This window comes from Euleptes europaea, chromosome 16 (assembly GCF_029931775.1).
Source record: "Euleptes europaea isolate rEulEur1 chromosome 16, rEulEur1.hap1, whole genome shotgun sequence".
NCBI classification, from domain to species: Eukaryota; Metazoa; Chordata; class Lepidosauria; order Squamata; family Sphaerodactylidae; genus Euleptes; species Euleptes europaea.
Window position 1 is genome coordinate 56,709,745 of NC_079327.1, and position 17,047 is coordinate 56,726,791.

The 17,047-nt window shown below is 50.3% G+C and overlaps 1 protein-coding gene across 1 annotated transcript in view; it reads left to right on the forward strand.

Annotated features, from left to right (window-relative positions):
• TSPAN7 (tetraspanin 7) overlaps positions 1-17,047 on the forward strand; it is a 161,142-nt gene that overhangs the window by 109,195 nt on the left and 34,900 nt on the right. Inside the window, exons 2-3 of the mRNA XM_056861744.1 lie at positions 7,895-8,083; positions 8,696-8,770. Coding sequence (XP_056717722.1) covers positions 7,895-8,083; positions 8,696-8,770 — 264 coding nt within the window. The remainder of the gene's footprint in view (positions 1-7,894; positions 8,084-8,695; positions 8,771-17,047) is intronic.

A 17,047-nucleotide genomic window follows, 5' to 3' on the forward strand; every position in this document is an offset into this window, starting at 1 on the left:
ACCGCCTGGACCTTGGCGGGGTCCATTTCCAACCCTTGGTGGGAAATCACGTACCCCAGAAATGTAATAGAAGGTTGGTGGAATTCACACTTGGACACCTTAGCATACAGTTTGTGCTCCCGCAGCCGCTGGAGCACTTCTCGCACTAGGCGCACATGTTCTTCCATGGTCTCAGAGTAAATAAGAATGTCATCGAGAAATACCACCACCCCCCGAAACAGTAAATCATGCAAAACTTCATTAATTAATTGCATAAAGACACTCGGAGCCCCCGAAAGTCCGAACGGCATGACCAGGTACTCAAACATCCCAAAACAACTGGAAAAGGCCGTTTTGGGTTCGTCTCCTTCTTTGATGCGAATGCGGTGGTAGGCTTCTACCAAGTCCAGTTTGGTGAAGATTCGGCCCTCCTTTAATTGTGCTAGAAGGTCAGGAATAAGAGGGAGGGGGTAAGCATTAGACTGGGTGACTGCGTTCAGTCTGCGAAAGTCAATACACAGTCTTAAATCTCCCGTCTTTTTCTTTACAAAGAAAGCTGGGGCTGAATAAGGAGCCTTGGAGGGGCGTATGAAACCCCTCGCCAGATTGACATCCAGATAGTCTCGCAATACAGTCTTTTCACTAGGGCTCATGGGGTAAACCTTTCCCTTAGACAGTTTGCCTTCCCCTACAATCTCGATGGCACAGTCCGTTTCTCTGTGGGGAGGCAGTTCGTCGCACTCTCTAACATCGAAAACATCAGTAAACTGCGAGTACTCAGAGGGTAATTGAGGAGAGACTGGGGCGGGGGACCCTACCAGTGCGGCGGCTGGAGTTCTGAGTACCCGTTCCTTGTCATGCAACCCACAGGGGTTTTCGGGGAAGGAAAGCACCCGTTTAACCCAATCAATGGAGGGATTGTGTCCCCTTAACCAGTTCATCCCTAACACCACAGGGGTTACAATAGGGGCGATGGTGAAATACAACCGTTCCCAATGTTCCCCCACGGACATAATCACGGCTGCAGTTCTGTGGGTCACAGGGCCCCGTTTAAAGTCACTCCCGTCCATTTGGGAAAAACGGAGGGGTCCCGGAAGCCGCTTGCGCCGGACACCCAACTTCTTGGCAGTTTCCTCATTTATCATGGTGCGGGCACACCCCGAGTCGACCAACGCGGGGACCTCTAACGGGGGACCCCCTTTGGGTAGGGACAGATGAACACGCACAAATACATTGTCCTCTTGGGCGCTTACCATCGGTGGAGCTCCTTGCACAACGATAGGGACGGTCTGCTGCGGAGCCCCCTCTACAGCAGACCGACGGCGTTTTTTGCCGGCTGTTCCCACTCTTCCTCCTCGCTGGAAGAGGGGGACGGGGTGGTGGCTTCCGGGGAGCCGTCCGAATCAAAGGCGGTATTTGTAATCCGGGACCCCGATGGGACCGTAGAGTCGGATGCCCCATCCTGGGGGCGCGCGTGGAGAGCGGAGGGTGTGCCGGAGCGCCGGCTCAGTGGTCCACTTCTGCGGCGAGGCTGGCTGTCGGCGGCCGGTTTCGTCGGCTCGGCCTGGGTTTGGCGGGGGGGGGTCGGACGGCCTGAGCGAGAGGGGCATTGCGATGCAAAGTGACCCTTTCCCCCGCAGATCAGGTAGACGCCGGCCTCGAACCGCTTGCGGCGTTCCGCGGCCGAGAGACCCCCGCCACCCCCTTGCCGGAGTTCCCGGCCACGGTCACCTCGGGGCCTGGGGTCTCGCCCAATCCGTTGCTTGGACAAGTTCAGGAGTTGTTTGCGATTCTCGATGTCAGCAGCATGGCGAACCCAACCTTCCACATCCGGGGGGTTCCCTTGCATGAAGGCCCAATGTTGGAGGTCTGGGTTGAGACCCTCCCTGAAACATTGTACCAAGGTAGCTTCACTCCAGTCCAGAATTCGGCTAGCCAGTGACTGGAACTCACTTGCATACTGCGCCACCGACTTAGTCCCTTGGCGCAGTTGCATCAGGGAGGCTTTAGCCCGCTCACCCAGAGTCGGGTCCTCAAAACGGTTTCGGAGTGCTACCATGAACTCGTCCAGGGTTCGCAGCACCGGCGAGCGGAGTTCATACTGCAACACCATCCAGGCAGCCGCCTCCCCTTGCAGTAAGGAAGCCACGTACTGCACCCGGGACTCCTCAGAAACGAAGGTTCGGCCTTGTTCCCGCATAAAAATGTCTACTTGGACCATAAAAAAGGTCAACCGGTCTCCCGACCCGTCATACGTGACTTTCAGGTCCCGACGGGCCGGGGGGGCAGGGGTTGCGGGCGGAACTACCGGCGCCCCGTCTGGGGGAGCACCGGCTGGAGGTTGCAACTTCAGCGCATCTAGGGTCGTGGCCATCTCACCCATTACGCGTTGCATGATCTCCATCTGCTCCTGCATAGCCCGGCGGTCTTCCTGCCACTGCTTTCGTTCTTCCTCCATGAGGGCCTCTTTGCGGGCCGGGTCCCCTTCGAGTCCCGTGCTGGGGAAGGCCAACCGGCGATCCTTCGCCGCAGTCCGCGAGAGCGACCAGCCCTTGGGAGAGTCCAGCCAATAAGTAAGCCCCCGGGGACGTCCGTCCCGATCTTGGTCGGGGGCGCGACCCTTCGGTTTCTTTGGCTTGGCTCCCTCCTCCTTCGGGTCCGGCTTCTCCGGCTCGTCCGGTTCCTTGGGGGCATCGGGGTTAGGGGTGGTGTCCTCGTCGGCTGACATTCTGTCCAAAGCGGTACAGCTGCAGTCCGAGAGGCAAGGACTTGCAACTTAATGTGAGAGATCCCCCTCTCTGAGTTTGCTTCTCCAAATCAGTTGCCCAGACGTTGATACAGAAACAATAGATTTATTGAAGCCTTCAGGAGATGAGACAGGCACAGGTAGAAAGTTGCAAGTGAGGGGCTATACGGGTTTACAGAATATATTGACTCCAGGGCACTGGGGCACTGGGGTTCACACTTATTGTTATGGGAAGTTACAAGCTTGGCATAATACAAAACATCAGACGGATCCCAGGAAGTCTGGTGCGGCTATCACACTTCCAAGGCCGCACCGGCCTGAGGGAGTACTGGCAGGAAGAACAGCGGGGGGGAAGATACATGGGCCATCAGGCCTGGCGCCTGAGACCAGAAGGTGTGAACTGCTTTTACGAGTTCACTGATAACACCGCAGGTGATGGAAAGCAGAGACACAAAGACAGAGACCCTCCCCTTCCTCTCCTCACAACAGACACTTTGTGAGGTAGGTGGCGCTAAGAGTGTTCAGAGAGAACTGTGACTAGCCCAAGGTCCCCGAGCTGGCCTCATGTGTTGCAGTGGGGAAACCAACCCAGTTGATCAGATTAGAGTCCACTGCTCATGTGGAGGAGTGGGGAATCAAACCCGGTTCTCCAGATTAGAGACCACTGCTCTTAACCACTATACCATTTTCAGATAGATATTGTGGTTGTGATTTAAGGATCATAGAAACTGTGAAGCATGTTCTATTTGAATGTCCATGGTATAAAGAAGCTAGTGAGAAATGGATCAAACCACTTATGTGCCAATGAAACAAGTTTCCCCTAGATATTTTAATTACTAAATTTTATTGGATTCTAGGCCAGCAAATATTCTTAGCTAAATTCCTTGTTCAGGCAGCTTGTGACAAGACATCTTCTGTAATACGGTACAGCCTGTCCTCTCTAGCTTGAATTCTTCCTTTCTTCCTTTTATTCCTAGTTGGGATTGATTAATACTACTCAAGACCTCTAGATCAGAGAAGGAAAGAGAGCAAGAAAGCTACCATTTATTTATTTATTCCCAAAATTATGCCATTTACTAACTGTGTCCACTAGATGTCAGCAAACATCATGTTTATGTCTCAAGTCCTCTGCTTTGCACATTCATCATTGTGCCAGGAGTAACACAAGCCATGCAATGTTTCGCTGTCATGATGTAACAGTTGGCATGAACAATAGCATGTAGTCTGGTTATTTCTTTAAAATATGTAGGACAGAGACAAATCTTCCTGGATTAGAAGAGCATGAATGCTTCTTTTCCATACTTCCAACACTTCTGAGATTGAACTACTTGACTTGTATGTTAAGCGACTGAGACCGTATTTCACATTTTAAAAAAAGTTCTGCTCCCATCACAATTTAAAACCTTAATTGGATGAAATGTTTTAGGTGTTTTAAGTTTTTGGAATTCTCTTCTGTATTAGCAGTATCTGTATATGTTACAAAACGTAAGGGACAATTTCAAATGTACTTAGGGCCTCATGCCCTAAGTTACATGCCTCATGCAAATACTTGCAATGGAATCTTGAGGGTTCCCTCTTTTTATTTTTAAGGGAAAGTGGTTTAAGGAGGGGGCAGTTTAATTTCAACCCTCTGGTTCTGGTCCGACCTTCTGGGGCAACAGAAAACTACTCAGCACCATCCTCTATATGACAGCCCTTCAAGTACTTGAAGATGGTTATCATATCACCCCTCAGTCTTCTCCTCTCCAGACTAAACATACCCAGCTCCTTCAACCTTTTTTCATAGGACTTGGTCTCCAGACCCCTCACCATCTTTGTTGCCCTCCTCTGGACATGTTCCAGCTTGTCTACAACCTTCTTAAATTGTGGTGCCCAAAACCGAACACAATACTCTAGGTGAGGTTTAACTAGAGCAGAGTAAAGCGATACCAGCACTTCTCGTAATCTGAACTTCTGTTGATACAGCCCAAGAACACATTTGCCTTTTTACCTACTGCATCACACTGCTGACTCATGTTCATTGTTTGGTCTACTAAGACCCCAAGATCTTTTTCACACACACTACTGTCAAGACACGTCTCCCCCATCCTGTATTTATGCATTTGATTTTTCCTACCTAAATGCAGAACTTTACATTTATCTCTGTTGAAATGCATTTTATTGGTTTTAGCCCAATTCTCCAGCCTGTCAAGATCATCCTGTATCCTGGCTCTGTACTCTACCATATTCGCTACCCCTCACAATTTAGTGTCGTCTGCAAATTTAATAAGCATCCCCTTTATTCCTTCATCCAAATAATGTATAAAGATATCGAACAACACAGGGCCCAGGACTGATCCCTGAGGCACTCCACTAGTCTCCAAGTGGATGAGGAACCATTAACAAGCGCTCTTTGGGTGTGATCTGTCAACCAGTTACAGATCCACCTAACAGTAACAGGATCTAAATCACATTTTCCCAATTTGTCAACAAGAATATTATGTGGAACCTTATCAAAAGTCTTACTGAAATCAAGATGAACTATGTCTACAGCATTCCCTTGATCCAGCAAGGTAGTAACTTTCTCAAAAAAGGAGATAAGATTAGTCTGACATGACTTGTTCTTGAGAAACCTGTGCTGGCTCTTAGTAATCAGATCCATCCTTTCTAAATGCTCAAGGACTGACTGATGATTTGTTCAAAAACTTCCAGGTCAAGCTGATGGGTCGGCAGTTACCCAGATGCTCCTTTTCCCCCGTCTTAAAGATGGGGACAACATTTGCCTGCCTCCAATCTTCTGGCACCTCACCTGTTCTCCAAGACTTCTCAAAAATAATGGACAGAGACTCAGAAATTACATCTTCAAGTTCTTTAAGTACCCTTGGATGCAAGTCATCTGGCCTTGAGGACTTTGTTTCATTTAAAGAAACTAGGTGTTTATGCACTACCCCAATGCCAATCCTTGGCTGCAGCTCCCTTCCGTCATCATGTTTATGCCATGTTGAGTACCGCTTCCCTCGCAAGAGAAGATTGAGGAAAATTAGGAATAGAGCAGTTCTGCCCTCTCTTCATCTCCTGTTACAATTTCACTTTCTGGTCCCCACAATGGGCTTATCATGACCTTGTTCTTTTTCTTACTCTGAATATAGGAAAAGAACCCTTTCTTGTTGTGTTTAGCATCTCTCACTAGCCTAAGCTCATACTGTGCTTTAGCTCTCCTAACACTCGCCCTATAATCACTAGTTATTAGTTTATATTCACCCTTGGTTATAAGGCCCTCTTTCCACTTCCTTAATGAGTCTTCTTTATTTCTCAAATCTTTAAAAAGCTGTTTATGAAGCCACCCTGGCCTCTTTAGGCTCCTCCCATTTTTCCTTCTCATAGGAATGGTTTGTAATGGCACCTTCAGTATTTCGTTTATAAGAAACTCCCACCCATCTGTCTATCCTTTTTAAACAAGTTGTACCCCTGAATCCTAATTTTCCAATCGTGAGTGACATCCCACCAAGTTACAGTAATGCCTATTAGCTCAAAATCTCCTTCCTATTTTACGGCTTTGAGTTCCTCCTGCTTGTTTCCCATACTCTGCACATTAGTGTACAGACATCGGAATCTATGGTTTATGTGCCCAAAGGATTTAATTTCTGTTCTTACCTGCAAGTTTGTTTCCTCGCCACTCCCCAAAAATCTTTATTGTTGTCATCTTCAGGTATTGTAATCATACTAGGCTTTAAGTTTTTGTCTCGCTCCTTCATACGATTTAATTTAAAGCCCTCCTTATCAGGTTTGCAAGGCTCTCACCAAACACATTTTTTCCTACCCTCGTGCAAACCATTTCCCGATAGAAAAGCTTCATCTTGAAAGTGTAAGCCATGCTCCAAAAATCCAAACCTTTCTTGACGACACCATCTAAGCATCCAGTCATTAATTTGTAGTATTCTTTCCCTTCCAAAGCCACGACCTTCGTCAGGCTAACAAAAATACAACCTGTGCCCCCAGGTCCTTCACCTTCTTACCCAGAGCCTCATAGTCTCTTTTAATATGTTCTGGGCTGTTCTAGGCAATATTATTTGTTCCCACATAGATGAGCAAGAAAGGATAACAATCTGTGGGCTTGATGTGTCTTTCTACCCTTTCTGTCACATCCTTGATGTGTGCACCTGGTAGACAGCATACCTCTTGAGATGAGAAGTCCAGTCAGCACACTTTAGACTCTATCCCTCTAAGCAGGGAATCCCCAATTACCAAAACACTCCTTTCCCTATATTGGGGAGCAGAATCTCGAGTCCTCTCATTCACAAGAGCCTGAGAAATTACTTTCAAGCTTTGGGGAAGCTGGGGGAGGGGTAGACCTTGTTCCAGTACAGAATCAATATCTATGGGGAGATCCTGGAACCGATTGCTGAGCAACAGAAGATCAGAAAGAGTCCTGATTTTCCTGCTCCTGTGGGTCACATTCTTACATTCACCTTCCTCCTGTGTTGATTGCACCTCCATTTGTTGAGATAACCTTTAAAGAGTGCTTCATGTGTTCTATCCATGCCTTCACCTTCCTTTATAAAATGGAGTGTGGACAAGTGTGCCTCAAGTCCCTGTATCTTCTCCTCCAGCAGGGCTACCAACTTATATTTGCTGCAAATGTAATAATTGTGACCCTCAGGTAAGAGTATAAACATGCCACAGACATTGTACGTTACTGCCTCAGCTTCCTCACTAGCCACACTGCTGTGATCTATTGCTGAAGTGGTTCAGTTTCTTTCCTGCACTTCCCTGATAGCTCCCCTGACAAACTGTCACTCAAGACTCCTTGCTTGAGAAGCAAAAACACTCAACACATATAAAATGTATAAACTTGTCAGCTGCTTACAAAGCCCCCAGGCCTGATCCCCAGGCTAAGAGCCACAGGGCAAGAGCCCAGCTAATTGTGGTCTGCCTCTGGCGAGAGGAGCTTTCTAAATTAAAGGCCCTCTCAGGGGATGCATAATTGATCACAAGGTACTACTGGAATTTCATTGGGGCAAAAAGCTCCCATGAATAGCAATCTTGAGAATTTGGATCAGAAGAATGTGCATTTGCTGAGCGGCAAACCCAGAGAAAATTTCCCCTGCATAAATGACCCATGTGTTCACTCTCACCTTGTATTGATTCCCGTAAGCTCTGACCAAGACTTTTCTGCGTCTTATTTTTCAGATAACTGGAGTTATTCTTCTTGCTGTTGGTGTCTGGGGGAAGCTGACTTTAGGCACATATATTTCTCTCATTGCTGAAAACTCCACTAATGCCCCCTATGTCCTCATTGGGACAGGCACCACGATCATTGTCTTTGGGTTGTTTGGATGTTTTGCCACTTGCCGTGGGAGCCCATGGATGCTGAAACTGGTGAGTATGTCGGAATAACTGGTGAGTAGAGTACTGAAATTGGTATAATCAGGGTGTTTTTTTTCCTTTGTTGAAGTTAAGTAGATGTTAATTTGGTTTCAGACATGCACGTGTAACATTAGGGTATGGCACACAATTAAAGGTTTCTCTGTCTGAATTATTTGTTTCAGCATTGCTTTAATAGGTGTCGCTGAAGGATTCCATACCTGAAACATTGCCATTGTAGCAAACTGTTTTCTCAGCATTTGTTGAGGGTTCGTTCTCATCCCCTTTCCTCTTGATTTGTACTATGTCACTTCAGGGTTGGAGAAAGGGGGAAGTGCCCTAATAATTTTTTGTTCGGCTTTTGTAATTTTGGTACATGTAATAACATTCCATGTATCTTATTACACCCTGTATTTCATGGCATCCTCAAAGACAGTTACTGTGACCGTCTTGCAGTTTTGTGTGCGTTGTGCTCTGGTAGGTGGTGAGTGCCCTGGGCATTTAAAACTGTGTGCCTGTTTTGCAGAGGTTGAGTCAGAAATGTCTTTTTAAAAGGGAAAGGCATCTGTAGTGCCAGTAACCTCTTCCATATATGTTGACTTCCCTACTTTTTCTCTTGGGTTTCAGTATGCTATGTTCTTGTCCCTGGTTTTCCTGGCTGAGCTGGTGGCTGGTATTTCAGGCTTTGTGTTTCGCCATGAGGTGAGTATCAATGACTTGTGGCTAAAGATGGAAGCACATCACTGAGCAGCCTTTTGTGTAGTGGTACTATTTCTGGATTGCCAAGTTCAGTGGTCCTATACACATTCCATGTGATGCAGCTGTTTTACTTGGCAGCAAGATGTGCAGTTTAAAAAAAGATTTGCTGTGATTCCAAATGAAAGGATTTAGTTAAAAACATAGGCTTTTGCTATTAAGTATTTACTTTCAAACTAGATTTATTTATATGCTTATCATGTAAGAGCCCCATTGCATATGCTGAGGAACCCAAAATAGTTTACCTTTTTTACAGAAGTGCTGTTACTTCAGTCAGACAAGCATTTGATTATATAATGCAGAGAGGATTTCCAAGAATGGAAAGCCAAATTAAAATTACTTGTTTTGCTGCCTTTAAATCTTGCTTATTTCCCATGTTAAGAAGCAACAACAAAGTTAGAAAGATTACGAGATAGTCAAAATTGGATTAGTGAGATACAATGGGCTGTATCCGACCACCCTTTCTGCCTCCACAAGAGGGAGGAGGGGTGATTTTCTTCCCTTCCCCAACACTCTGCGGCCACACCATTTGTGGACTCCTGGGATCTCTGTAGCGCCCCCAAGCGTCCCCTTTCCCACTGACACCTAGGGCTGGGGAGTTTCCTCAGCCTCAGACCAAGCAGGGGAGTCTGAGCTGGATTCTCCTCCTGAGTCTGCCAGGGTTAGGGACTACCAAAAGCTGGCCCTACCCATGGCAATATCCTCCTCGGCCTCCACTCCAATGCCCCCTTTATAGGGTTCTTGCCCTCTGGACCCTCCCCCCAACCTCATGAATGCCGGTCCCGGGCTTCCGGCAGCCCGAGCCAGCCCATTCGTTGGGAGCCCTCTCAAGCTCTTCCCCGGCCTGGCCCACCCGACAGTCAGCTGGCTGGCGGGTTGCCTGGGTGGTGGCCACAGCTCCGCCGGCTCCCCTTCCTCTTGGCGTGCTGCAAGCCTCTCCTTCCTTCCCTGGGCGTTCCCGGGCCGGGGCCTTCGGCTTCCTCTCTCCTCTGGCTTCCTCCTGTAGAGAGGAGGCACAATTAAGGGCTGGGCTGGCTGAGCCAGACGCCCGCTGCCCCAGGCTTCGGGCCCGATTCTCCCTTCCCCCGGCGGGAGGGACGGCTGCGTGAGCAAGGGAGCATCGGCCTCGCCTGTGCTTGTCTTCCCTGCCCACAGCTGCAGCCTGCTCGAGGCATCTTTGGCCACCACGCCTCTCTGGGTCCTGGTAAGTACCAGGGTCAGAAGAGGGCCCGTGACACCCCGTCCTGGGCCTGTCGCGGGACACAACCCCCCCTTTAGAGGACCCATACCATCAGAGCGCTCTTGCATTGTGATCCTTCATCTGGCTTAACCACTGCAATGGGGCATGGTCTGTGATCAGCACAAATTGATTGTCTGTGAGATAATATTGCAGGGTGCCCACAGCCCACCAAATGGCAAGAGCCTCCTTCTCCACCGTAGCATAGCTACATTCGGCCGGTTGCAACTTTCAACTTAGGTATAAGTCCGGATGTTCCTGACTGTCATGCACCTGCATCAGGACAGCTCCCAGCCCTGTTGCAGAGGCATCGGTATGGACCAGGAATGGTCGTCCAAAGTCGGGGTTCTTGAGCACAGGGCTGAGAGAGAGCAGCTCGCAAGTCCTGGAAAGCCCGTGTCCGTAGCCCAGTCCATCGGATCCTTTGAGGTTGGGACTTCTGGAGGCTGTCGGTCAGCGGGGCCACGCGGCTGGCATAGTGGGTGATGAATATCCCACAATGCCCAGGAATCGTCGAAGTTGCCGTTTCGTATGAGGCGGGGGAATTGCCTCCAAAGATGCCACTTTCTCCGGCAACGGTTTCAGCTGGCCCTTCCCCACCACATATCCGAGGTAACGGAGCTCCCTGAACCCAATGTGGCTCTTGGATGGATTGATCTTTAAACCAGCCCTTGAGCACTGTTTCCAGGTGTTGCAGGTGTAACTCCCATGAGGGACTGAAGATCACGATATCGTCAATATACGCCAAGGCGTATTGGTGACAGTGGGACAGTATTCTATCCACCAGGCGCTGGAAGGTGGCTGCTGCCCCATGCAAACCGAACGGCATGACCTTGAATTGGTATAGGCCCGAAGGGGTGGCAAAGGCAGTCTTCTCCTGATCCATGGTCCACATCGGGACCTGCCAATACCCCTTCGTCAGGTCCAGCGCCGACACATACTGGGCGGTGCTCAGCTGATAGATAAGGATTTCTGCTTGGGGCATGGGGTAGGCATCGAATTATGCCAGTTTATTAATTCCGTGATAATCCACGCAGAAGCAGACGCTGCCGTCAGATTTTGGAACCAGCACAATTGGACTGCGCCAGGCGCTTTGTGATGGTTTGATGACCCCCATTTTCAGCATCTTGGCCACCTCCCCCTCCATGGCGTCCCACCACTTCCCGGGAATAGGCGTCCAGGGGGCTCGGGCCACCTTCCCTTGGGGAGTCCTGACCTCGTGTTCCACCCCCCGGGTTATGCCCAGGGCTAAGGGAAAAGACTGCGGCCTGCCGTTGGATTATTTCCCCTACCTGTGCTTTCTGATCGTCTGTAAGGTCTTTATCTATCTGAGGTGTCAACCCCCCAGCCGATTCCAGGTCCCAGGGTATCTCCTCTTCTGGCAACTCCAAAGGCTCCTCTCCCAGGTTGCACCGGTCTCGCCCCTCTCCCTGGAACACTCACTCTTTCAGGCCATTAAGGTGGACCTGCTTCCAAAGCCATCGCTGTGGGCCGCACTGTACTTCATAGGTACAAGGCCCCAACACTTTGGTTACCTCGAATGGGCCATGCCAGGGCACCCCCCCCCCCCCGCCTGGGCCAAAGACCTGACTTTGTACCAGGACCTGACTGCCCAGCTGAATCTCGTGGGCCTTGGCCGTTCTGTCATAATAGGCTTTCTAGGCCTGCTGGGCCTCCTGCAGATTCTGAGCGGCCATCTCCCGAGCCAGCCTAAGTCTCTCCTGCAGCTATCTCATGTACTCCGGGGCTTCCCGACTCGCCTCGGAGGGTTTTTTTGTCTGGTCCACTGACCCTCCACCACCCCCAGAATTCCCCGGGGGTTGCGCCCATACAACAACTCAAAGGGGGGGGGGGAAACCGGTGGATGCTTGTGGGGTCTCCCGTACTGCAAACAATACCGGGTCTAAATACAGGTCTCACTGCTGAGGCTTATCACTCACTAATTTCCTGTCCGTCAGGAGCTCTTTGGGCAACCCTACTAGCACAAATAGATTTACCAAGGCCCGGCACACCCCTGGTGCTTGCATAGTTCGGAGGGGAATGGCCTCTGGGAAGCGGATGGTGTAATCAATTATTACTAGGATATACTGGACCCCCCTCGGGTGCGAGCTAGTGGGCCCACAAAGTCCATGGCGATACATTCGAAGGGAGTATGGATAATGGGTAACGGATGCAGCGGGACCCAGGGGGCGCTTGCCGGGTCCACTTTTGACACAAGGGACAAGACCGGCTGAAGGCTTTCACTTCCTTGGAGGCCAAAAGAACCTGGCTAACAACCTCTTCAGGGTGTTCTTTACCCCCTGAGAGCCCACGCAGGAATGATCATGGCTCAAGTGGAGGAGCTCCTCTTGATAGCCTTGGGGCACCAACAACTGATATACCTCCTGCCCGGCCTCCTTCACCACCCGGTACCATATACCCCATTGAAGTGCCATCTCCCGCCCATCTCCCGTCCTGGATCCGACCCTCACTCATGGCCACCATCTCTCGCAGAGCATGCAGCGTAGGGGCCTGGGCCTGCTGGAAGGCGGGATCTTCTGCCCACTCCCATGCTTGTTCCAACATCGCTGGGGTGTCCTCGGCTGCTTCCGGAAGCCTGGAAGGTCCCGGCTGAGTGTCTTCTTCCTCCTCGCTGAGGTTAGTTTCTCCAGACATCATCTCTCCCCGCCGGCAATTGAGGGCTTGTACCATTGCTGAGAAACAGGGCGCATCTCTTCCAATTAGGACAGGGAAGGGTAACACCGGGACTCGGGCAACCTCCCATCGGTAGTAGTGGGCCTCCCATTCTATTCCGATGTTCACCACCGGATACCATTCCACGTGTTGGTGGAAAGAGGCCACTGTAGCTACCCGGAGAACTGGCAGACCCTCTGGCAGGATATGGTCCTGTATCATGGAGATTGAGGAGTCGCTAACTACCAGCACTTGCATTTCTTGATCTTGGACCAGAACGGTGGTCACCATTGGGGGTGGGCGTCCCCCCCCCCGCGAATCCACCTGCATGACCTCTTCCCACCCTAGGTCGCATTCCATAAGGGGGCACTCTCATCTGCCGTGCCCCCATTGGCCACAGGTGTAGCAGGGGCCACGCCCCTTTGCTTCCCCGGCTACACTGTCTTCCTTTGCTGGGACTTTGGGCCTTTCCACCGGTAAGGGTCACTATGGCCCTGGGAAGGTGGCCCAAGGCCGGGGGGAAACCCCCTCTGGGATGCGAGGCATCACCCCTCTCGTGGCGTACTGAGGCTCACCCCTGTTCGATTATCCCCTCTGGATCCATCTTTGGGAGGTTCCCGGCCGTCCAAGGCCGCCACATTCTCCAAGAGGGTTATTGCCTCCTCTTTGGATTGTTACATAGTAACCAGTCCCTAGCCCGGGGAGGCACCACCTGCACTAATTGCTCCATTATCATCTTGTCGCTTATAACTCTCTCTCCTGCCATGGTAGGCTGTAACCACCTGTATGCTGCATCTCGGAGCGCGGTCATGAAGGCTCTTGGCGGCTTCCCCTTTCTCCACAGCATACCTCAGAAGCGTTGTCGATAGGTCTCCTCAGATATGGCGTAATGCTCCAGGATTGCTACTTTCAGGAGGTCATAGTTAGCACTGTCATCCTTAGACATTGCCTTTAACGCAGCCTGCGCAGGGCCCGTCACTTGGGGTCCGATGATGAAGGCCAATCTGTCCTTGGGCCACCCAGAGGCCTCCGCTGTTCTTTCAAAAGAGTCAAGATAGCCGTCCACCTTGTCGTCAGGCCCTAATTTAGACAGAGGAATAAGGGGCATTCATCCTGCCATCCCCTCTGGACCTGTCCCGCCGGATGGCCCTCCCCCCGCCTCTAAGGCATTATACATGTCTCACGTCAGCGTTGCCTGCGCCTCTTGATGTTGCACTGACATCTCTTTCATGAGGCAGTGTTGTGTCTCCTGTTGTTGGAGCAGCATGTCCTGCATAAGCCGGCCCTGCTGTTCCACCAGCCATTTTCCAAATTGATCCAACTTCAAGGAGCTGGCGGCACCAGCTTCTGTGGGGTCCATTGTAGCAGTGGGAGCTCTGGCAGCTGGTATTAAGTGTGGGGGCCATAACAAAGGTCAACTTGCCCTCCAATCCGGGGTGTGGGAAACTGAGGCAGGGGTTTCTTCATGGGAACCCCTCCTTTTGTGCTCGCATTCTCCACCACTTTGTGGACTCTTGGGACCGCTGTAGCGCCCCCAAGCGTCCCCTTTCCCACTGACACCCGGGGCTGAGGAGTTTCCTCAGCCTCAGACCACTCAGCAGGGGAGTCTGAGCTGGATTCTCCTGAGTCTGCCAGGGTTAGGAGCTACCAAGAACTGTCCCTACCCGTGTCAATATCCTCCTCGGCCTCCACTCCAATGTCCCCTTTATAGGGCTCCTGCCCTCTGGCCCCTCCCCCCAACCTCATGAATGCCGGTCTCGGGCTTCCGGCAGCCCAAGCCAGCCCATTCATGGGGAGCCCTCTCAAGCCCCTCCCCGGCCTGGCCCGCCCGACAGTCAGCTGGCTGGCAGGTTGCCTGGGTGGCGGCCGCAGCTCCGCCAGCTCCCCTTCCTCCTGGCATGCCACGAACCTCTCCTTCCTTCCCCGAGCGTTCCCATGCCGGGGTCCTTCGGCTTCCTCTCTCCTCTGGCTTCCTCCTAGAGAGAGAGGAGGCACCATTAAGGGTTGGCCTGGCCGAGCCAGATGCCCGCCGCCCTGGGCTTCGGGCCAGATTCTCCCGCCGGCGGGAGGGATGGCTGCGTGAGCGAGGGAGCGTCGGCCCCGCCTGTGCTTGTCTTCCCTGCCCGCAGCTGCAGCCTGCTCGAGGCATCTTTGGCCGCTGTGCCTCTCTGGGTCCCGGTAAGTACCGGGGTTGGAAGAGGGCCCGTGACGCCCTGCCATCATAGCCTTTTCAGGGGTCTCTCTTCAGGGGACATCTCCCCATTATGAAAAAACAATCTGAATCAGCAGTGGAAGTGTTTCTTGGCTCCTTTCAAATATAATATGGTCAGTATCCCTAAGAGTAGTTGAAAATGATTCTGTGAAAAATTTGACTGAAAAAGACCAGGGTACAAATGGCAACTTCAGGTGTGCTCAACAGTGTGGCCAGTGGGATTTATATTTTTAACTCATTACAAAGTTGTTGTTTTTTTAAATGATAGGAACAATCCTTTTTTATCTATTGGGACAATTATGGCTTCACGCCATACATCCGGGATTTCCCCCGAAGCACTGTAGCAGTAAATAATGTAGCCAAGACCCGGAGCCCCACCAATTTTTATACAACTTACAAAGTTCCCTTGGAACTCAATCCAGACCCGGAGCTTCATTAGGGCACACGGCAGTGCGTTTGGGAGACCTTATGAGGGAAGTTGGAATATTTACATGATAAACTTGATGTGAATTATGTGACATGAACAGAGAGAACAAATCTTAATAACCTTACTGTTCAACGACATTATAAACGAAGCCCATCTTTCCATGAACCAATCCATCTTTATATCTTCTTGATTTGAAATTCTATTTTATATGTCTAAAATGACATGAGAGCAATTTTCCCGATGTTCATAGTCCAAACATTAAAATTTAGTGCTACACAGCATTCACACATTGTCTTGCAGCAATTAACATGTTCATGATAAGCTTGTATCTTATGTAAGTACTTGGATTTTAACATACCATAATAAAGCAAACACAAGATCAAATGGTAAATCGTGACTCATTAATTCTAACAGTGCATTCCTGAGATTTGGAGCTGAAAGTGCTTAGGAGGCCCAGAGGGCCTTGCGGCGGTGCAAAAGGCACTTACGTTGGTGCAAAAGCCTGGGTGCTGGCATAAGTGGAGTTAGGCCAGTGGCAGCAGGTGTCGGAGGGGGAAGGCGTAGGAGTGCCACCGCAAGAGCCGCGCCAGTGCCCAAGAGGCACAGAAGTGGCAGCCACGGGGGCATTCCTGGGGCATTCCTCCTCTCTCCAGCTAGGAGGCCTCCTAAGGCCCTGTCAGGCTGGGAACGCCCACTTTTGCTGCCAAATAGTTACACCAGGTATTATTTGCCCCATAGGGAGAAATATGGTGAGTAGTGGAGTAGGAGTCAGGGTCTCCCTGGTCCTAATTCAACACTAAGCACTATATCACACTGCTATGCTTGTCATGTTATGCAGATGATCATGTTTTTCCATAATTTACTCTGGTCTGGTCTGGTAAAGAGCAAAGAATAATGCAGGACACTGAAAATCTGACTCAGCTCTTTCTCTAGCTTCTCAAAGGATCACTAGACATTGCCCGTGCATTTTTAGTCTTGGCTGTTCTCTGAGGGTAACAGTCTTGCTTTTAAAGCCCTCCCCTAATGCTATATTGGGCATTTGTGCTTTGCTAGCGTAGCACTGTGAGATATACACATCCTTGACTATGCTGTGTTTCCATGCTGTGTGATGGCCTTGTGTGTGTGTAAAGTGCCGTCAAGTCGCAGCCGACTTAGGCGACCCCTTTTTTGGGGTTTTCATGGCAAGAGGCTAACAGAGGTGGTTTGCCAGTGCCTTCCTCTGCACAGCAACCCTGGTATTCCTTGGTGGTCTCCCATCCAAATATTAACCAGGGCTGACCCTGCTTAGCTTCTGAGATCTGACCAGATCAGGCTAGCCTGGGCCATCCAGGTCAGGGCATGATGGCCTTAGTCCTTCTTTATACAACAACCTCTTAATTGTCCAAATCAGCAAACCTAGTTAATTCAGGGAGATGAAGTAGGAAACTGCCCTCAGAATAGCTGAAACATCAGTCCATTCCTTTTTGTCTCTTTATGGTTTTGCCATATTTTGCTTCTGTTTTTCACCTACTGTTGTCTTGACACTTCTTTCAACATAATGAATGGAAGATTTAACTTACAGCCCAAAGCAGTAGATGTCAACACAAAGGACTACTGAGTGTTCTGTGATAACTTTGTCATCACTAACCGTACACTTCAGAAGAAATGGCAGGAGTAACACACATTCTCCATTTG